This window comes from Epargyreus clarus, unplaced genomic scaffold, assembly GCF_041222505.1.
Source record: "Epargyreus clarus isolate Ecla_fem2 unplaced genomic scaffold, WU_Ecla_fem_2.2 ptg000014l, whole genome shotgun sequence".
In the NCBI taxonomy this organism is placed as follows: domain Eukaryota; kingdom Metazoa; phylum Arthropoda; class Insecta; order Lepidoptera; family Hesperiidae; genus Epargyreus; species Epargyreus clarus.
In genome coordinates this window covers 12,030,922-12,049,864 of record NW_027332222.1, presented here as the reverse complement: position 1 = coordinate 12,049,864, position 18,943 = coordinate 12,030,922, and the positions used below count along the sequence as shown (strand labels likewise).

Here is an 18,943-nt window from a genome sequence, read left to right as displayed (position 1 = left end):
TCTGCGTATTAGAAACAGTAAGAAACCTACATGCCTGAAAGTTCTTAAAGACGTTCTCAACGCACGCACTTGGACATCGTCAAGGATTAGTACTTGGCCACCGCGTTGGACTTTAAAATCCCTCTCATCCGAGAGAAGACCTGTTCCAGCAGTAGTTCTATAAGAGTTTGATGAAAACATGACAGTACATACCGAAAGCATAAGCCAGAGCCTGCAGCAACACGCGCGACAGGTTGGTGAGGTCGTGCGCGAGCGGCACCGCGTGCTGCGTGAACTCCGGCACCTCCTCCTGCGCCGGCATCGCGGCCGCCGACAGCGTCGTGATGTTGAACGAATGACGTAACTCCTGGAATTCAGAGATTGGGTTGAAAACGTGTGTGTACTATACGCACGTAAAAAGTTATACTTCTTTGGCAGTATTAATTATGAAAATAAAAATAGATTATAGAGCGTGAACAAATGTGTTCGTGTAAGAAGGGAAACTATTTAAAAACAAAATATTACTACAATATGATTGCCTAACATAATAATCATTTATTTATTTAATGAATCGTACACACAATTCCAACATATACCTAACAGATTTTACAGATCTAGATCGTTGTAGTTCGTCTTTTTGTAATTTTAGTTGCATATAAACACGACATGATATATGAGTATACGCAGCAATCTAAAAAATAAAATTTTAGCCAACTTTATGATGTCGATTTTAGATGTCTGTGTTGTAAACACAAGTATAAATGCAGTGTTCTATTCATTCAGCAACTATAGTAGGTAGGTACATACTATCTAACTCATCCAGTCTCCGGCAGTACACGCTCTAATTGAGAGCAACTAATTTAATGTCAACCCTAGCATTGTTTGGTTTATAGCTACAGTTTATAACTGTCCGACACTTGTTTATTTCGCATCATGACCATAGAGGAAAGTTGCGAAATATCTTGATCGAAGTGAGTTTGCGCTCGTAAATCCACTTTACCTTTTTGGTACTATCAAATTGTTCCATTCCGGGACGCACGTAGCCATGGTTGCTGACGGGGTTGCGCAGGTATTGCGCCTGGCAGCCCTCCGGCAGCGCGCAGAAATTGTCCAAATCACCGTATACCGCTTTCAGCTGGAATATTTCAGAATCTCCATTACACCTATTCTATATTTCAAAATAAATTAAATGGAACAGGAATTATATTCTACGAAAGGCTTGTTAATCTGAGTGAAAATAACAGACTACATTATTTGATGTTTATTTCCAATATCTCAGAACAATACTAGCATATTGTTCTAAGTAAGATATTAGAGAAAGTCAACAAATACATTCGAACTCATATTCTGTTTGACAAATCTCTCTAATACAAATTATGCGTGTAGAAACATTAAATTGCGCAGGCGTAACTTGTTTTAAGTGGCTTAATATTCTTGTACGGATCTCGCAAAAGAAACAGAAGGTTGACTAAATTATCGGCCGCTTGGGATCATCTGAATTGCAAATAAGTTTATAATCTAAGATGACCGACCTTCTCCTCAGCGATGCCGTGGTTGACCAACATGGCCAGACCCTTTCCGCTTAGCGCCGTGAACAACTGTTGGCCAATTCGTCTCACCATAGATTTCATGGGACATACGTCCGTACCTGGAATAACAAGTGTGGTCGTTAATTTAAAGGGCAGGATCGAAAATGTATTCGTAAAATCATTACAATTTTTCTACTCCTAATAGTACCAGTGCCATTCCCACGTATACGTTAAGGTTAGCAATGACTTCGTGAGCAAATGTTGGAAAAAAAGGTAAGTACCTACATTAATTATTATCAAGCACCTTAGAGTGCTTCTACTTAAATGAGCCAACACAATGGTTAATGATGGATGGAATTTTTACAAAACATGGAATTTACATATGGTTTTACTATATTACTTATACATAAAAAAGGCGGTGGTAGGTCATCTGTACTTAGAATTTATTTTTGAACATATCATGGATTAATTAATAACACGATCGGCCAAATCACTCACAGCATTATTATTGTACAGATTTTTTTTTTCTTTTTTATAACATGGATTAGCAGACGAGCATGCAGTCCACCTGATGGTAAGTAGCTACTGCCGCCCATGGACATCTGTAATTGACTCCAGATAGGACTCGATATTCGTACCGGAGGTCGGCCACAGATGCGCCGCTACCCCTGAGGACTAAGCTGGAACGATTCGGAAAAGTATGTGTCCCTTACCATACCCTTCAAAACAGAACACAACAGCGCTTAAAATTGCTGTTATAAGGCAGAAGTAGGTGTGGCGGTGGTGACGCCAGAGTCGGGTTCTACCACCTTCAACCAATTTGTTTCATAATCATAATGTAAAGTTACAATAGGTATTGTATAATTTACCTACGTAAAAAAACATTTTTATAATGCTGCATATCGCAATCTTAGGTACGAGTACAAAGGATTAGTATTCAGATCACTTGACAACAGATCTAAGGCTTATGATGCTAAGTAATGTAAGATGTACCTACTGCATGGACGAAATATCTGAATAAATATGCGGTCGTACGTTAGCTGAAGGTACGACTTGCGACCATGACACGGTTCTGTGACATAAATATGTTCTGTGAATGCACATTGGTTAAAAAATATAAAGAAATTCTGGCAACAGAGTCGTTCGTTATAATATTCAAGGAAATACCTGTTTCCTGTTTAATGCTAATTGAGCACATCTGTACAAATAAAAAATAATTAAATTGACGTGTCATATTTTCAAAGTAACCGTGATTAACTAAGTGTGTAGTACCATTAGCAAAAAAAACGTATTTGTTCATTCGAGATTTTTTTATTTTCAGTATGCTTATCTTGGAAGCCATTTGAATTTAAAGAATTAATTTAGATCGAACTTTCATGATAAAGTATAGGGCTTTAAAGTGAGTAATTAAGGTCGTCTTCTAACCCGAAAATAGCTATTCAAGCTTTTATGCCTTTTTTTTATAATATAGGAGTAGCAGACGAGCATGCAGTCCACCTGATGGTAAGTGGCTACTGCCGCCCATGGACATCTGTAATCAACCCCAGATAGGATTAGATATTCCTACCTGAGGTCGGCCACAGATGCGCCGCTACCCCTGAGGACTAAGTTGGAACGCCTCGGAAAAGTCTGTCTCCCTTACCACACCCTTCAAAACGGTACACAGCAGCGCCTAACACTGCTGTTATTAGATAGAAATAGATATGGCGGTGGTGCCGCCGGAGTCGAACCACAAAGGGTTCTACCACCTTTAAGTAAGAAATAGAATAATACCTTTAAGTAAGACTTCTACTTAAGTCTAAAATCTTTGTGCAAAGTTGCAGTCAGTAATATAGTAGGTGGTACGTGTTTGTAATAAACACTAGGTCTGGGCAGACTACCTGATCTACTTGTGATTCTTATAACTTCTCCTTTGAGCTGGAACCAACACATACAAAATTCCATCGAAATCAGCAACGGTTTCGAAAATTAGCGTGAACGGCGTGTCACGTGATTTAAATATACGTATTTACTTAGATTATGGACTGTGAAATTGATTTACTTTCTATTATTGAACATATAACAACAATTTATCGTGTGAGTTAATTTTAAAATGTAATTCATTGTTCATGTTTTATCAAATTGTTACTGTATTTGACACGTAAGCGTAACGTGGCTTTCGCGGTTTGTTATTTGACTTTTTCCTCAATATTTATGCATATTTATATGTGAACAAAAGACTGTCTGTGTTTTTCCAAATAACAGATTTTTGTGAAGCCACTTATTTGTTCGGGTTTATTTATACCAATCGTGGTTTAAAATAGTGTTTTAAAATCTTTATTGAGGATAATGTCAGAAACAACTAAGGAGGTAACGAACTGCATATGACGATACAAAGGGTTTGCAGGCGAGGTACCACTACCACACCTTGTTCAGCGTGTAGTATTTATTGCGTTTCGATAACCATCTAAAACCTCTGGCATCGCATCTCACATCACCTTCAGGTTCTTTCCATACTTCCCCTGTTCTGTATAGAATTAGTAACAGAGGGCCATGAGCGTTAGTAACTACTTATCGTCAGGAGAACTACATCTTATACAAAAGGAAGGAGGACTAATGTAGTGAATAAACTTTTAAATCATACATATACCTACCTAATAACATAATGTGTGTCGATTTAAATTCGCAGAATCGAGAGAGAATGTATAAGTCAGTTTTAAATGAAAGTGACTAAGGTGAAACGTGTGTATCGTGGACCATTGCCGCCCGTCTCCTGCCGGTCGTTTCGTGAATGACGTCACATTCACGCCAGACTTTATCGCCTCGTTAATCGAGTGACATGTCTATTCGATTTAATCACTTCCCTAATGTTCTGTTCTGTGGAATAAACGTAAAATACAACGGATTCGCTGTATTGGTATGACGTCTAGCCATTCAAACTCTATGTTTAATAGAGACATGTAGAGATCAGCGTTTGATGTTCTGAAACTCGATTTATTTTTATTTTCATGTGTTTAAAGTGCGCAAAGGTTATGACGTAATTATACGTAGGTTGTGTTTTTCCACATCATACATAAGTAAAGTTTTTTTTATTATTATTTATAATTTATAAAAATATTGTAACAAAGAACTCTCTTCTCGTATTTCATGATTGGTTATAAAAAACTTCCTGAAGTTTATATTTTAATTGACTTTCTATAAATAGTTCCTACATCATACAATAAACTATGCCTTTAGATACCAGTTATTACGTTAATTGTATTTCATTTTCTAGAAACCTGATTCATTTTAACGACGGTTGGCTACGCGGTTATAAAGCAGGTGGTATTGATAACACAATAAATATTAATTCCAAGGCGTTATAACGAATACCTATTAAGTTTCTTTATCAATGTACGGTTGCGCAGCTCTTCGTGTTGCCACAATTAGGTATGCTCGATACAATATATCGATATTTAATATAATATCTTCATCATACGATACGTTGTCTTGTTACAAAAAGATTGTATTATCATATTGAATAAATTATGATGTTGTCTTTGTTCATATTTTAAGACTCGCCTTATGTGATAACTGAAAGTAGATAAACAGTGCCATGGGATATTATCATTGTTATTCGTACTAAAGAAGGGCAGCTGGCTTTTGTTTAGATTTAACTGTGAATGTTTCTGTAGCGTCTCTTTTTAAGAATAAAAGTACTTACTTTAAATTTTAAGAAATATTGAAAAATGAATATCAAGGTTTATTACATCACATTTGAAAAGCATGCAATCCCCTTACGATACGATATATCGATACAATAGATTTGGGCATCTCTATTAACACGTATGCCGTATCTAGTAGATAAAAATATACAATTGGCATGTTAAGTAAAAACATGTATTAACACAAAAAAATCTATTATTTCCTACTAAGTACTATAAAAATGTACACTACTGTTGGTGCGGTATATTAGCCTCTATATTAGGTACTTTACAAACTTTACTACTAAGTTGTAAATAAAATAAGTAAATAAAGTATTTCTGCGTTTTGGTGGAAAGGTGTGGATCCCGATTGATTTACATAATATGTGGCGAACATCTTAGTTTTCAGGAGTGGCAAAGCATCTGTTATCGACTTTAGGCAGAACTCCTGCTTAGTATAAAGTTATTTATAGACCTTTTTACTCCTTGACTCAGCACCATGATTCTAGACTTAGTGAAATCACTTACTAAACTAATACACTTTGTGAAATCACACACTATTGATTGTTATCTGAATACGTAATACTACCTCTGTTATGCCAGGGGCCACGTAAGAATATATTACATCTGGTGTTATATTCTATTATACGGGTGGGTACGTCGTAGAGCGTATTTGCCTATTTTGTGAACGTAATACCTGCCTTTATTTTATAATGGTATTGTTCTTTAAGATCTACTATAAATACTCCTACTTATACTTGCGGAGTCCTCTTATTATTTTAGCTCGAAGGGTAGAGTCATTTAAAAAGTGCCTTATGTCTCATACGGGTTAAGAGGGAGATGGATTTTGGAGAGAAGGGTAGAGAAAGAAAAGCAACAAAAAATCTGTTAAAGCCTAATACGTAGTAATACGTACACCGCCATTTGTCATACAGAAAGCATCATTAACTATATTCATTATACGAAGCTACAAGTAGCAATCGATTAGTTTTAGAGATGAAATCAAATAAATAAATAAGTTCAAGCCTCACATTTTATTTTTATTTTACTCATAAATATAAGCATTAGAAAAGTACCAAACGAGCATGTTGTCTATCTAACCCAACTCCAGATAGAATTCTACCCTTTTTTTTCGATGGGGAAACCTTCAAAAGGTACCCGACACCGTGGGAGCGACGCCGGGTTATGTGGGATTTTTACCGCACTACAACCCACTCGATGGCCGTTCTCAGCGCTTGTTGGAGAACTCCGGGTAGCTTACTGGACGGTTCGATCTCCCACTCTTGCCCCCCGCAACCCCGGTAGCCCCCTCTTACTCGCCTCTTACGACAGGCAGGGGATACCGTAGCCCTATTCTAGTCCCGGAACTACAGGGACAAGATAGAATCCTACCTAGTGTCAGGAACATATGGGTCCTATCTTTGAGGAGTTAATTGGAACCTCGTGTCGGTGTTTCTTACATACTTTTAAAGCCCTAGAGCTTTACAATGTTGTTACAAAGCTAAATACAGTACAAGTAGGTACAATCTGTATAAAATGGGATACTATTTTCTAAATTGGACCGCATACGTCAGTTTCCAAATAAATGTTCCATTCGATCTTGAGGCAACGGGTAAAATTAATGATATACTTTATCTATACTGTCATCTCATGGCCATGCCCTCTCATTTTAGTGACACGAAGGTGTTTATCATGGCGGTCTCGCCCCACGGCCGCGTCACGCAAGCATGTGTGATGTGACAATAATATCCTTGATTTTCCATGAAGGTGGGTACAAATCAAGGGTAAAGGCACCTAAGTATGTATCTATTGATACATCAATATAATTTTGAAGGTGGTAGGATATTCGTGGTTCGATTCCAGAGGCACCTCCGCCATACTTATTTCTGTGAAATAACATTAATGTTAATTTCTGTTATATTCCGGTTTGACGGGTGCTGTAAAGGAGACATACCTTATCCGAGGCGTTCTAGCATACGAGTAGTCCTTAGGGATGGCAATGCATCTGTGAGCAACATCGAGTAGAAATCAGCTAACATTTGGATAAATTGCTCTACATGGCCTAATTCGCGACATGTAATTATTACAAGGTTTTTATATTGATTATATTCATTAAATTATTTTTAATTAGGTTAAACTAAAAACGTGTAACAACAACAAATTAATCGAAAATAATAAAGATTAAGGTAAAAATATCCACATTATTAATTTTGCGGATAACCTCAGTTGATTAATCATAATTAATTAGAATCATCTTATATTTTCGATCTGAATACGAAAACATGTTGTTTTATGTTAAACAGCTCGGCCAACACCCTTGTTTTATTTATAATGTTTATTTTAAGATGTTTTTTTTATATGAAAACAATAGCAAATAACATAATCATAAGTTATAACGGCTGCCCTGGCAATACAATCAATCCTAGATAGGCTTAGAGTCCTACCTGAGGACTGTTGGAACACCTCGTTTACTTGAGTGTATCTGCTTTGCTAAATTTTTCAAAACAAAACACAAAAGTACGGCAGCAGCAGCAGTTTATTACATCAATTAATGTATAACACAACACATTCATTCATTTTGTAATATTTACAGTGTTGTAAAACACGTCAGATTTAATTAAGTAGGTACTTCTTGTATTGCGAATACGTTTTGCTTTGAAATTTGGTCAAACAAAAAAATGTATGTGTTATTTTGTTCTCTATTGAGCTTTGATTGGTTATAATGTAGAAAATCTGACAAGTTTTGGGTAATAAGGTTTCGTGATTATACAAGAAAGGAAAATAATTACGCATTGTATATCGTTAATTAGTACCAGAGAACATACCTCTAAAATATAACATGGCCGACGATACCATGTTTATTTTATAAAATGTGTTTTATCATTCGCTAATATAGCATACATTGGCATGGCGTCACGTATACTTTGTAATTAGTTAATTATCTGCCGGCGGTCGCAGGCCGAGGCTACATAATTATATTAAACGTCAAACGTTTAATTAAAGTTTTTATAAAAGTACATACGTAACAGGGGCAAAAGGTATTTATATAAGTAAAATATGTTTAAATGTATGGAGACAGGGCATTGACTTTATTTTGTATTCGTTTCAAATATATCTTATATATAAAATTCTCGTGTCACAATGTTAGTTACCGTACTCCTCCGAAACGGCTTTACCGATTTTCACCAAATTTTATATGCACATTCAGTAGGTCTGAGAATCGGCTAAGTGATAAGGGTTGTTCACCCTTAACATTTTTTTATTTATATGGCACCACAACGTTTGCCGGGTCAGCTAGTCAGTTTTTGTAGTTCTTATTCCTACGACATAGTTTCCAAATTTCTTCAACAAAAAGGTAATTTATATGCTAATACCTCTGTATCTAAAATAACATTTTTTTAAACAGAAGTTGTGCGATGTGTAGAGTAGGAACTGTAGCATAGACATTTTTAAAAGCTTATTTTGGAAACCTACTGTATCATGCAGGGAGAGTCGTATGTAGCCTTATTCTGTCTTCGCAAGACTGACCAGTTCTTAGAATTCTAGTCAGTAGTTTTCTAGAGATATTTAATGTTTACTTCCTTGTATAGTAGAGGCCAGCGACGCCTTTGATGCGTATAACAAACATCTGCCATATATGAGCATCTCACGTTAGAGCTGAAGCTGTAAGTAGGTGTAGCTACAAAAAATTATAATAAGCACGAATGTTACGTACTTTATATAGAACCTTATTATATATTGGTTTAAATTTTACATGAAGTATGAAACAAATCAAATAAACTTAAACAACATATACAAAGTAGAAAAATAAATGTAAAATTGAGATTTATAATTCTTATCATAGGTATATTAAGAAACAATAGTATTTTTTAAATTTCACGTGTTTTTAAAATAAAATAATCGTAAACAAAATATACAAAATAGAATATTAATAATAAAACTGAGATCTACCATTCTAATCGAATATTAGAAAATACGAATTAACTAAAAGAAGTGTTGCAAACATAATACAATGATATATAAAAACTACATTGACATGATAGCAGTGTTAGGCACTTTGTACTTGGAACACCACAATCAATCTTTACATCGCTTTTGATGCAACGTGATTGATATAATAGTCGTCGCACTCCTAGATATTTATTGACGAGAAATCGAAATTACGTAACACTGACATAACAATTCAAATTAGAATACGATAAGAATTGGCTATTGCAAATGTATAAGGCACTGTTCGTATTAATAACACAAACTATTTTCTTGATCCAAGTTACAACTTTTATTATTCCCGCGTAAAATACAAGTCTCGCGCCAAGCGCGTTCTTTTCTTTGTTTCTGCTAATGCATACAATCATATAACCCATACAGCCAGTGACTATATAAATGGGCACTTATTATTATAAAAATAACACATCATGAAAATAGCTCAGAATAATTAATTAAAATAATACTATAATAAAATAATTTGAATATATTGCTAACAGTATAGACCCAGTGTAGTATTGTACAATTTAATTACGGAAGTTATGCCTGTTAGCCTTAATCGAGTGTTAGGCATAGAGAACACAGTGACGAAATCATGAAGGTCGTACCTACATCTGTTACAATACGAAATAATGATAATATGTTACTTTATTTGCAGAATTGATAACAAGTTAGGTATGTACGTAAATTGTTAAATTGTGTGCGATGTTTGATAATTAATGTACGTTAAATTCACTGAAAATTTATGATGATCAGACAGTTGCACAATAAAACAATTTTCACGGAAGCGATAAGATTGTGCGAGAGCTAACGTTTGTATTTTTGACATACTTGAACAACTACTTTTTGGCGCTTATAACTGACATGCACCAATTATTAAGTCATAGGTACAAATTGGGCAAAAAAACCTGGGCATCTACAACATGAATTCATATGAAATTAAAAAAACGGTTACACATTGGCTTCAATCTATAAGTTTCATTACTACAGAAAATCTATTAAAACACACCAACATATCAACGCTCACATGAATTACTCAGACACACACTTACACACACACACACTTACATGCACGCACGAACGCACACACGCACACGCACACACTCACGACAAGACGCTAAATAATTTGGTACTGTTATAAATTTAATTTGATCATTGTTATCAAGTTTTTAATATTGTATTATCAATCAATTTAGATCTCTCAGTCTATTGTTTATTATAATAATGTATGTGTAATGGAAGAGTGGGGCTGCTTGACACAAGTATAAATTTATTTATGCTTACAAAGCAGCTTCTACGAAATATGTAAAACGAATGTTATAATTAATAAATAAACATTTCATTTCATTTCAAAACATTTCATTTCAAATTATATTACAAATTTTGTAGGAAATAAATTGTTTGTCTTTATAAAAATATCCTAATACGATATATAACTGATGATTTTTTTTATTATGTAATAATATTGTAAGTTTCTCAGTAAGCTATTTTGGCAAAATCTTTTGAGAAAATAAATGTCTTAACCGTAATAACTCGAGTGCTTTACCGAGTTTTAGTTTCAATCTTAATAATTCAGATGATATTGAGACCAAAACGAGAACGGATACAATTTAAACGGGTAGTGAATTGTAACAAGGTACACGTTATGCGTGTAATAGAGCCGTGACCTGCATGTTTGCGGCTGATAGGGTTTCCATAATCTGACACTAAAAACGGTGTCTTCAGTGTACCATCACCGTTTTATAATAAGCTTTTATTTAACTTACTTTGTTAGTTCGTACTTCGTATGTATGTGAGGGTCAAATCTCGCAACTGAATTTTAAATCTGATGAATGATGAGCTGAAATTATGCATACACGTTTGGTATGGAATATAATGCATGTTTGTCTTAGTTACGTCATTCTAAAATCAAAATTACGGACCAAGATGGCGGGCCAATTACTTGTATCCACTTCATGTTTCTTCTTTCTGATATGAGATTACGAATCTTATATATAAAATTCTCGTGTCGAGATTACGAATTGTATGAGATTACGAATCTTATATATAAAATTCTCGTGTCACAGTGTTAGTTACCGTATGCCTCCGAAACCGCTTTACCGATTTTCACCAAATTTTATATGTATATTCAGGTCTGAGAATCGGCTACTATCTATTTTTCATACACCTAAGTGATAAGGGTTGTTCACCGTTAACATTTTTTTATTTATATGGCAACACAACATTTGCCGGGTCAGCTAGTAATATTATATTTATTTCGAATAACGTAAACAAAATTAGTACATTACTCAAAAGATTGATTTTAAAACCATAGTTATATTTTATAGTTATAATTAGGGCTTTCAATATATATAATTCAGATGGGCTACTTGATGGAAAGTAGTCACCGTCGCCCTTGTATATTTGCAATATTAATGGAGACGCCAATTATCGTCGTATTATCGCAAATCATATTTCACATTAAAGTGCAAATTATTCTTAAGTTAAATGTTAACATATAATGTATTTTTGGAAAAGTCCGTAGTGGAAAGTCCCTGTATTATTCAATGACTCTACAGAGAGCATCGTTAATGAATATGTAAGCGAACTGTGTGTCTAGTCTAGTTGTTATAAGCTTACCTGCGACCGGTTATGTAAATCTGAATGCATATGTGCAATGTGCATACAGTGCGCCTACGTACGTGGTCATCGGTGACTGCTGAATCAGACATAACAACAGGTATTGAATAACAAATTATGAAACTTATTACATCAAATCACCCAATACAGAAATGCCAAGCATTCATTTTTTTATACTTACGTACTTTGTTTTCTTTTTGTGGTATTTTTTCGTATTAAAATTGGAAGAAAAGTATTGGAGAGATTGGAAAAAACAAACGTTTTGATTTAACAATGTTTTAGGCCCGATCAACAATACCAACTTATTTTGTATTATTGTGTATGTGTATTTCTTTATATTGCTGATCATAGTTTAATCCATAACATAAACAAAATATGGTCTATATAGTTAGTGTTCATCTAAGTCTATTACTATTTGAAATGATAAACCTAAACCGTTCTAACATAAATTAAGATGTTGTATAATAGTATGACAAAGGTTTAAATGAATGAATCATTAATCTTCGTCATCTTGAGGAAGTTTACTTTAGGTGATCACTAAGTAAACGAATATTTTAAATGTTTGCGAATGTTATGTCTGCGAATCACATAAAAATTAATTCCTCGTAAATATACAAATTCATCGTTCTATCTTGTTCGGTGTAAAAAGGAAAATGCAGTGAAAAATATGTTGGTCATGTGAATCACGAGGAAAAATGTGAAGAGAAACATGTTGCAATGAAATCACTGGATTTACCACTTGACGAACTTCGGGTAAATAAATATGCAATTGAAAATAATTTGTAAAGTCACGGTGACGTATCAGAGACCTTACCATGAGTTTTCAACTTATAAAACGATTGTAAAAAAGTTTAAATGTTTTGATAAAAAATAAAAAAGTCGTGAGTGTAAATCGATATTATAGATTTAGGTTTAAAGTAACCTATTTTAAATTTTATTAACATAATATAGTACATATTTTATTGTTAGACGCGTAAATTTGTCCCTTTTCGTGGTCGTTGCAACACATATTATTGTAATAATTGATTGTACATTTTATTGTCATTTTGTTGTTGTTTTATTTATTTTTTTTCTTTTGTTTTATGTTATTTTTATTTTTTTGTCTCTCTATTTAGTATCTAGTATCTCTATCTAGTATTTCAGTTGTGTTGCTATTATCCGAATAAATGTTTCTTTCTTTCTTTCTTTCTAAATTGAACAATTGAAATCATTTTTCCTGCAATTACGTTGTTTAGCTCTACCTTAATATTCAATTTGGTCTTTAGTCAACATTATATATTAATATAATGTCACTATTAAGTAGTCGTATAATTTAAAGTAAAACAGAATTGAGTAGAGAACATTCAAAACGAGGCATCGAGATATGTAAGTAGGTTAATAGGTAACAAACTGTATGTGCGAAGGCTGCGTGGTATTCGCTTATGAATGCTTTATAAAATACAGGTTGTTTTTCTTCAAGACTACGCTGTTTTTTTGCGAAAAGTAAAGGATCAATACTAGCTGATTGGTCAATTCAATTACTTAAATACAAACTTGTTGACGAAAGGGTGTTGAAACTTATAGTATCTGGTAAGATATAAGATGTTAAGTAACCCATTCAGCATTCTAGAATGATAACAGTAGGGCATAACTGGCAAATTTTTGGATACGCCTTATTAAAAATGCCAATGTCAAACTAATCGTAATCACTGAACTAATCAGATTCTTTTACTTATTTTTTGCTTTCTCATTAATATTTCAAAAACATACAAGCTCGTGTTACCTAAGCTACAGGTAGGACTTAAGTGCTCTCTTAGCATTCTAGCAAAAATATTTTCGTTGACATTTGGTCTCATGCAACAAATTCAATTGAACGATAAGTTTGTATATAACCATTATCTAATTAGAGAGTCTCTACCTACATTAGGTTTTGTATGCACAGCGACCTCAATCATCTGAAACCCCACAAGAAACCCTTTTGTACGAAATAAGAAACCCCTGACATAATATTCTACTTGCAATTACATTGGTACCTTTTGACTCCCTATATTAAGTTAAATATTCCATTCCTTAAATATGAACCACTAAGATTTAGAATTCGGCCTCTGAAGCAGACCATTCAAATGCCAAACACATCCTACACGTTAGATTTTCGAAGTAATGTGCATATAAAAACATAATTATCACTTGCTTTAACGGTAAAGGAAAACATAGTGAGAAAAGCTGTACGCCCTAGAGTTCTTTGAAAAGAGGTTATCAAAGGTATGTTAAAGTCTAACAATTCGTACTTGGCCGGCCCTTTCACTCTGAGAGGTAAGCTGTACCCAGTGATGGGACAGTAATGGGTTCACGTCCATAAATTAGGACGTAATTCGTATTTTTGAAGTTCGACTCCGGCGGTACCACCGCCACACCTATTTCTGCCTCATAACAGCAGTGTTGAGCGTTGCTGTGTTCTGGTTTGAAGGGAGTGGTAAGGGAGATATACTTTTCCGAGGCGTTCCAGCTTAGTCTTCAGGGATAGCGGCGCATCTGTGGCCGACCTTAAAATCTAATCCTATCTGGGGTTGATTACAGATGTCCATGGACGGCAGTAGACACTTACCATCAGGTGGACTGCATGCTCGTCTGCTACTCATATATAATAAAAGGAACTTAGCCAAAACCTTTTAAAAAACGTGTCCGGGTTTTAGTATTTGTTTAGTTTGATCTTCCAATGATTTATCATCACGACTTATCGTGTCAAATGTACTTACGGCATGCTGTAGTCGTATTGTAAATATTAGTTCGTAATTGTTAGTTCAATTGAGATTTCCTCTTATCCAGCAGATTGTATTGTACTTGGGCTTGTTGACAAGAACGTACACAATACGATTTACGATGTTGTATGAACACGTGTGCACGCCAATGTGATCCGTTATCGAACCTGGAGCCTGCGTTGCCTTCGTTTCAGTAAACAATCAAATTTCCGGGATGACGTAGGTACTTGAATCCTTTGTTCTGTTTTGTCCAAGATGTGAGGCAAAACAGTAACTAGAATTGATTGATAAACAATTGTAGGTAAATATGGGTGACTTTATTTTCAGTTGTCATTAATTGTAAAGACAAATAATACAGATAAGCGGTTTAACCTTAAACGGAGCACAAAATTAATTAGCGAAGTATTGTTATTCGAACTATAATTATAAATTAATGTCATTAAAGTGCGATACACAAAATTCAAGGGGAAATCAAAAATTAAATGAACATTATTTGTATACCGACAATCTACATAATGCGTATATTATAATAAATAATGTGATATTATATTTATTACATACAATTTGAATACTATTTACGGTGATAAGTTCTCCCCTTTAGTAGTTACCACATAAACAGGAATCTACATATATGAAAATAATTAAAATACGCGTATAAGTAATTTATGCAACTCTACAATTTATTTTTGAAATTGTGAATTATAAAGATAGAGCTTGTGTTTCATAGTATTCGAATCCCTTGCATACCCTTATGATCTTTTAGTTAAGTGCGTTTTAGAAATTAATCGTCACCTGCAAACAAGAAAGGAAAACATCTTGACGAAATTGCACGGCTGAGAGTTTTTAAAAAGTGTTCGAAGGTATGTAGAGTCTACCAATTCGCCATGGGTCAGTGTGGTGGATTATAGCCTAAACATCTTTTATTTTTAGAGAACTGCCCAGCAGTGGGGCAGTAATGGGTCTAGGAGGTTTTAGAAATAATTATATTTAAGTAAAGAGGCCACAAGAATATGGAAAGGTGTTAGAGTAACCTCATGTGATCAAGTATGCACAGTGTTGCCTATCAAAGATCGGAATATGCATAGCAAATTCGGCATATAAGAAATTGTGACTTTGATCTTTAGTAGGTTAAATTCGATAGACTGACTTTATTAATAAAGTTCTTTTATGTTATAATCTTTGATCAAATATATACTTTGATCGAAGGTTATAATAGAGAGTCGGTAAATCAAATGTTATTAAGTCCATACTTCACAATTGTTAGCCATTAAGTGCAGGTGTTATAATGATATAAGTGTACAGTGATATAAACACTGAAACAAACGTGAGTCTTCGACTATTGAGTAAGATATTTTTATCAGAAATTTCAACAAGAAGTGGCAACTCGTTACGCTTAACCGAATGTGTATGTCACGGTAAATACGTGGAAAATAACTATATTTGTACACCAACCTCATTTTAGTTTATTTTTTATGTTCATAAGTGAAAATTTGTGCTTTTAAAAATAGATGTTCACGTGTATTTACTGTACAGTATGTTTATGTACGTTTCGTCAATACCTTGACTAATCTATTAATGTCTCAATGTCGGGTTTTTTTCAAATGAAGAAGGGTTTACAAAATTTAGCACGAATACTAGGGTCTCCTTTAATTATTATTGCTTTAGTGGAGAACGAAAACGCTTTGAAGAAAATGGCTGAGCGGTTTTCACAAAGTTTTTGAAGGTGTGTGAAGTGTAGCGTTCTGCAATTGGCCATAAGGGTGGACTATGCTCTACATTTTTATTACAGTAAGGGTTGATAACTATGGTACATTTGAGGGTCATAAAACACTTAGTGAATTAAAAGACAGATTCAGCAACGCATTAATTAGGTATTTCCTATCCTGATTGGGTCCGTAATTAAGGTATAAAAACAGTACAGTCAAGACCATAAAGCCCCAAGTTGTTAAAACAGGTGACTTTAGGCGCGTGAGTCTATTATATAAAAAACTCGTGACTTTTGAAAAATCACTTCACAAAAATTCACCTGATTGTTTAGGTTTTATCTAAAAATCCTGTAGTTTATCTACGTGTCGAATTCGCGATAAGTGTAAGGTGAAGTACATTTATCTACATAACTCTGTAAGCACTAAAGCCTTGAGTGCGCCTAAATATTTTTATTTATGTATTAGAATTATCTTGTTATATAACACACAATATCATATAAGTACCTACTACCTATGTGTTGACTGATAGAATGCTACAAGTACCTCGTATTAAGTCCGCACATTTAATCGTTTTATACGTGAATAAATCAATAATAATTAGGTAGGTTTTCTTGCTCGTGTTATTATTTTTAAAGCCAATAAAATTATTATTAAAGTATAGGTAGGTATAACAGGAATATACAAAACATTATGCAGTCGAAGTTAATTAAGTAGGTACTAACTAATATTACTAAACTTAAATACGTCAACCTTATTGTAACTTTTACAACCAGTATATAAAGTATTTATATAAGAATTTTTATATTTTAATTCATTTCCGACAACCTTTATTATTCAACGATTTTAAAAATGATATCTTTGAAAGATTTCGTCGTCGCACTCGCCAAGGCAACCCGTTACCCAACTAGGATGGAAAGTGAAATCTATTTCAGAATACCGTTCTCTTGTTGCATTGCTGCTTCGATGCCGATCTGTATTTATGGCAGTCACTTTTTGCTTTGTGCGGACAATCACCTGATAAATCGTTTCGGATATTGATGTTTTTACCTTTTCATGCCATGCTATTATTGTTGGATTTTTATGTAATAGAAATGACTAACGGGCATGTCTACTTGATGATACGTGGTCATTGTACCCCGTTGACTAAACCCTAATAGAATTGAGAGGTAAGCATATGGATGAATACGTCGTCGTGACTAAAAGTTCATGAGTGCCTCTAGTAAGATTTGATTTTTGTGCCATGATAAATTTGGAAGTTTGCGCCTTTCAAAACTTTCTAGAATAACAATTATCTTAATCAAACAAGATTGAAAATCCAGGCCTAGCTATGGTGGCAAACCGTTAGCAAGTAGAACTGGAGCTAAAGCTGGAATCAAACTGGAATCGAAATCTAAGATCTATTGCACACTTGATTAATTCAAGTGGTCGATTAAATATGAACCGATTGAAGACCGAAACGTAGCATCTTGGGCACCCACTCTGTTAGTGTTAGGGATAAAGGCACAAATATATACCTATGGCGGTTTTTGCTTTTGAATCACGGAGAGCTCTACAAACTTCAATATCCGTTTATTTAGGTTTTACGCACAATGTGGGCGGATTACATTAATGTCAATAATATATGGAGCCAAATTTAGTTTCTTGGAACTATTTGGAGCTACACCGTTTCTTGGAGTATTTTCCGGGTGTACTGACGTCTGTATATCTGACTACACACCACAATCTGGCTTTGAATAATAATCACACATTATCTTCTAATCTTGCGCAATAAACGTCTTGAAATAATACGTATTAAATCTTTAAGATTATTCAGAAAAATATGGTTGTAAAAACAAAATGATCGTTAATGTCATAGTGACTAATTTCGAAAATCACATGACACACCGGATGTGCTATTAACACTAATTCGCAGTAATTGTGGTTATTACGTTTGCAAACATTTGAAAATACGAAGAATACGAGAAAGTAGGGAACAAGTAACTTGTAACATTTAACAAGAGATTTTATTGTACGAGAGACATGTGTAGGTAAGGTAAGACTATAAAGGGATTAACTTTGAAGGCCAAAGGAACATAAAGCTGGAACAATCCCAATACGGAACCCTAAAAAGATAGGACAAAAGCTTTAATTTTCTTGATCATGCATTATTTTGGCTAAAACGCTTTTACGATGCTTTTCATCTAAATAATGTGACAGAGACGTATTAAAATAAGGGTTTAGCCTAAATTCCTCTGAAGATTTGATTAACTACGTACATTGGAATAATATGCACATATACAGATAGAGACAATTTGATTGAGATTTGTCAAATTTCGTAACACATTTTGTAATACGCTTTACATTTTCAAACTACAAATTGAGAAACAGAACGGATAACATTCCAAATTATCTCGGTTTTGATTGCTGATTGCGTCGAGTGTGATATGAACTCGAGAGCAGTTAGTCTAACGGGCTCGTTTCGTTTGCTCACACATCACGAGCCTCATGGATGAGATCCAAGAAATGCGTATTTGCCCTTTGTAATATATTATACAAGCTTTTGTAATCTTATATGCCTGTAATATAAAGACGTTTGAAGATATTTTAGGTACACGAATCGGTAATTACACTTGATTTTGGAGAATAAAAGTACATGTAACTGTGCCATGCACCGTATTATTATTTATTAAGTAAGTATGAAAACGGCGACAATATTTTTCAAATGAGATTACTTTATTTTTGCTCCC

The 18,943-nt window shown here is 34.2% G+C and overlaps 1 protein-coding gene across 1 annotated transcript in view; it reads right to left on the bottom strand.

Annotated features, from left to right (window-relative positions):
• The window catches only part of FNSI (flavone synthase I), a 29,712-nt gene that overhangs the window by 2,767 nt on the left and 8,002 nt on the right, over positions 1 to 18,943 (bottom strand). The window contains exons 2-4 of the mRNA XM_073078925.1: positions 1,512 to 1,627; positions 980 to 1,114; positions 193 to 346 (exon numbers count right to left, since the gene is read on the bottom strand). Of these exons, the coding sequence (XP_072935026.1) occupies positions 193 to 346; positions 980 to 1,114; positions 1,512 to 1,627 (405 nt within the window). The remainder of the gene's footprint in view (positions 1 to 192; positions 347 to 979; positions 1,115 to 1,511; positions 1,628 to 18,943) is intronic.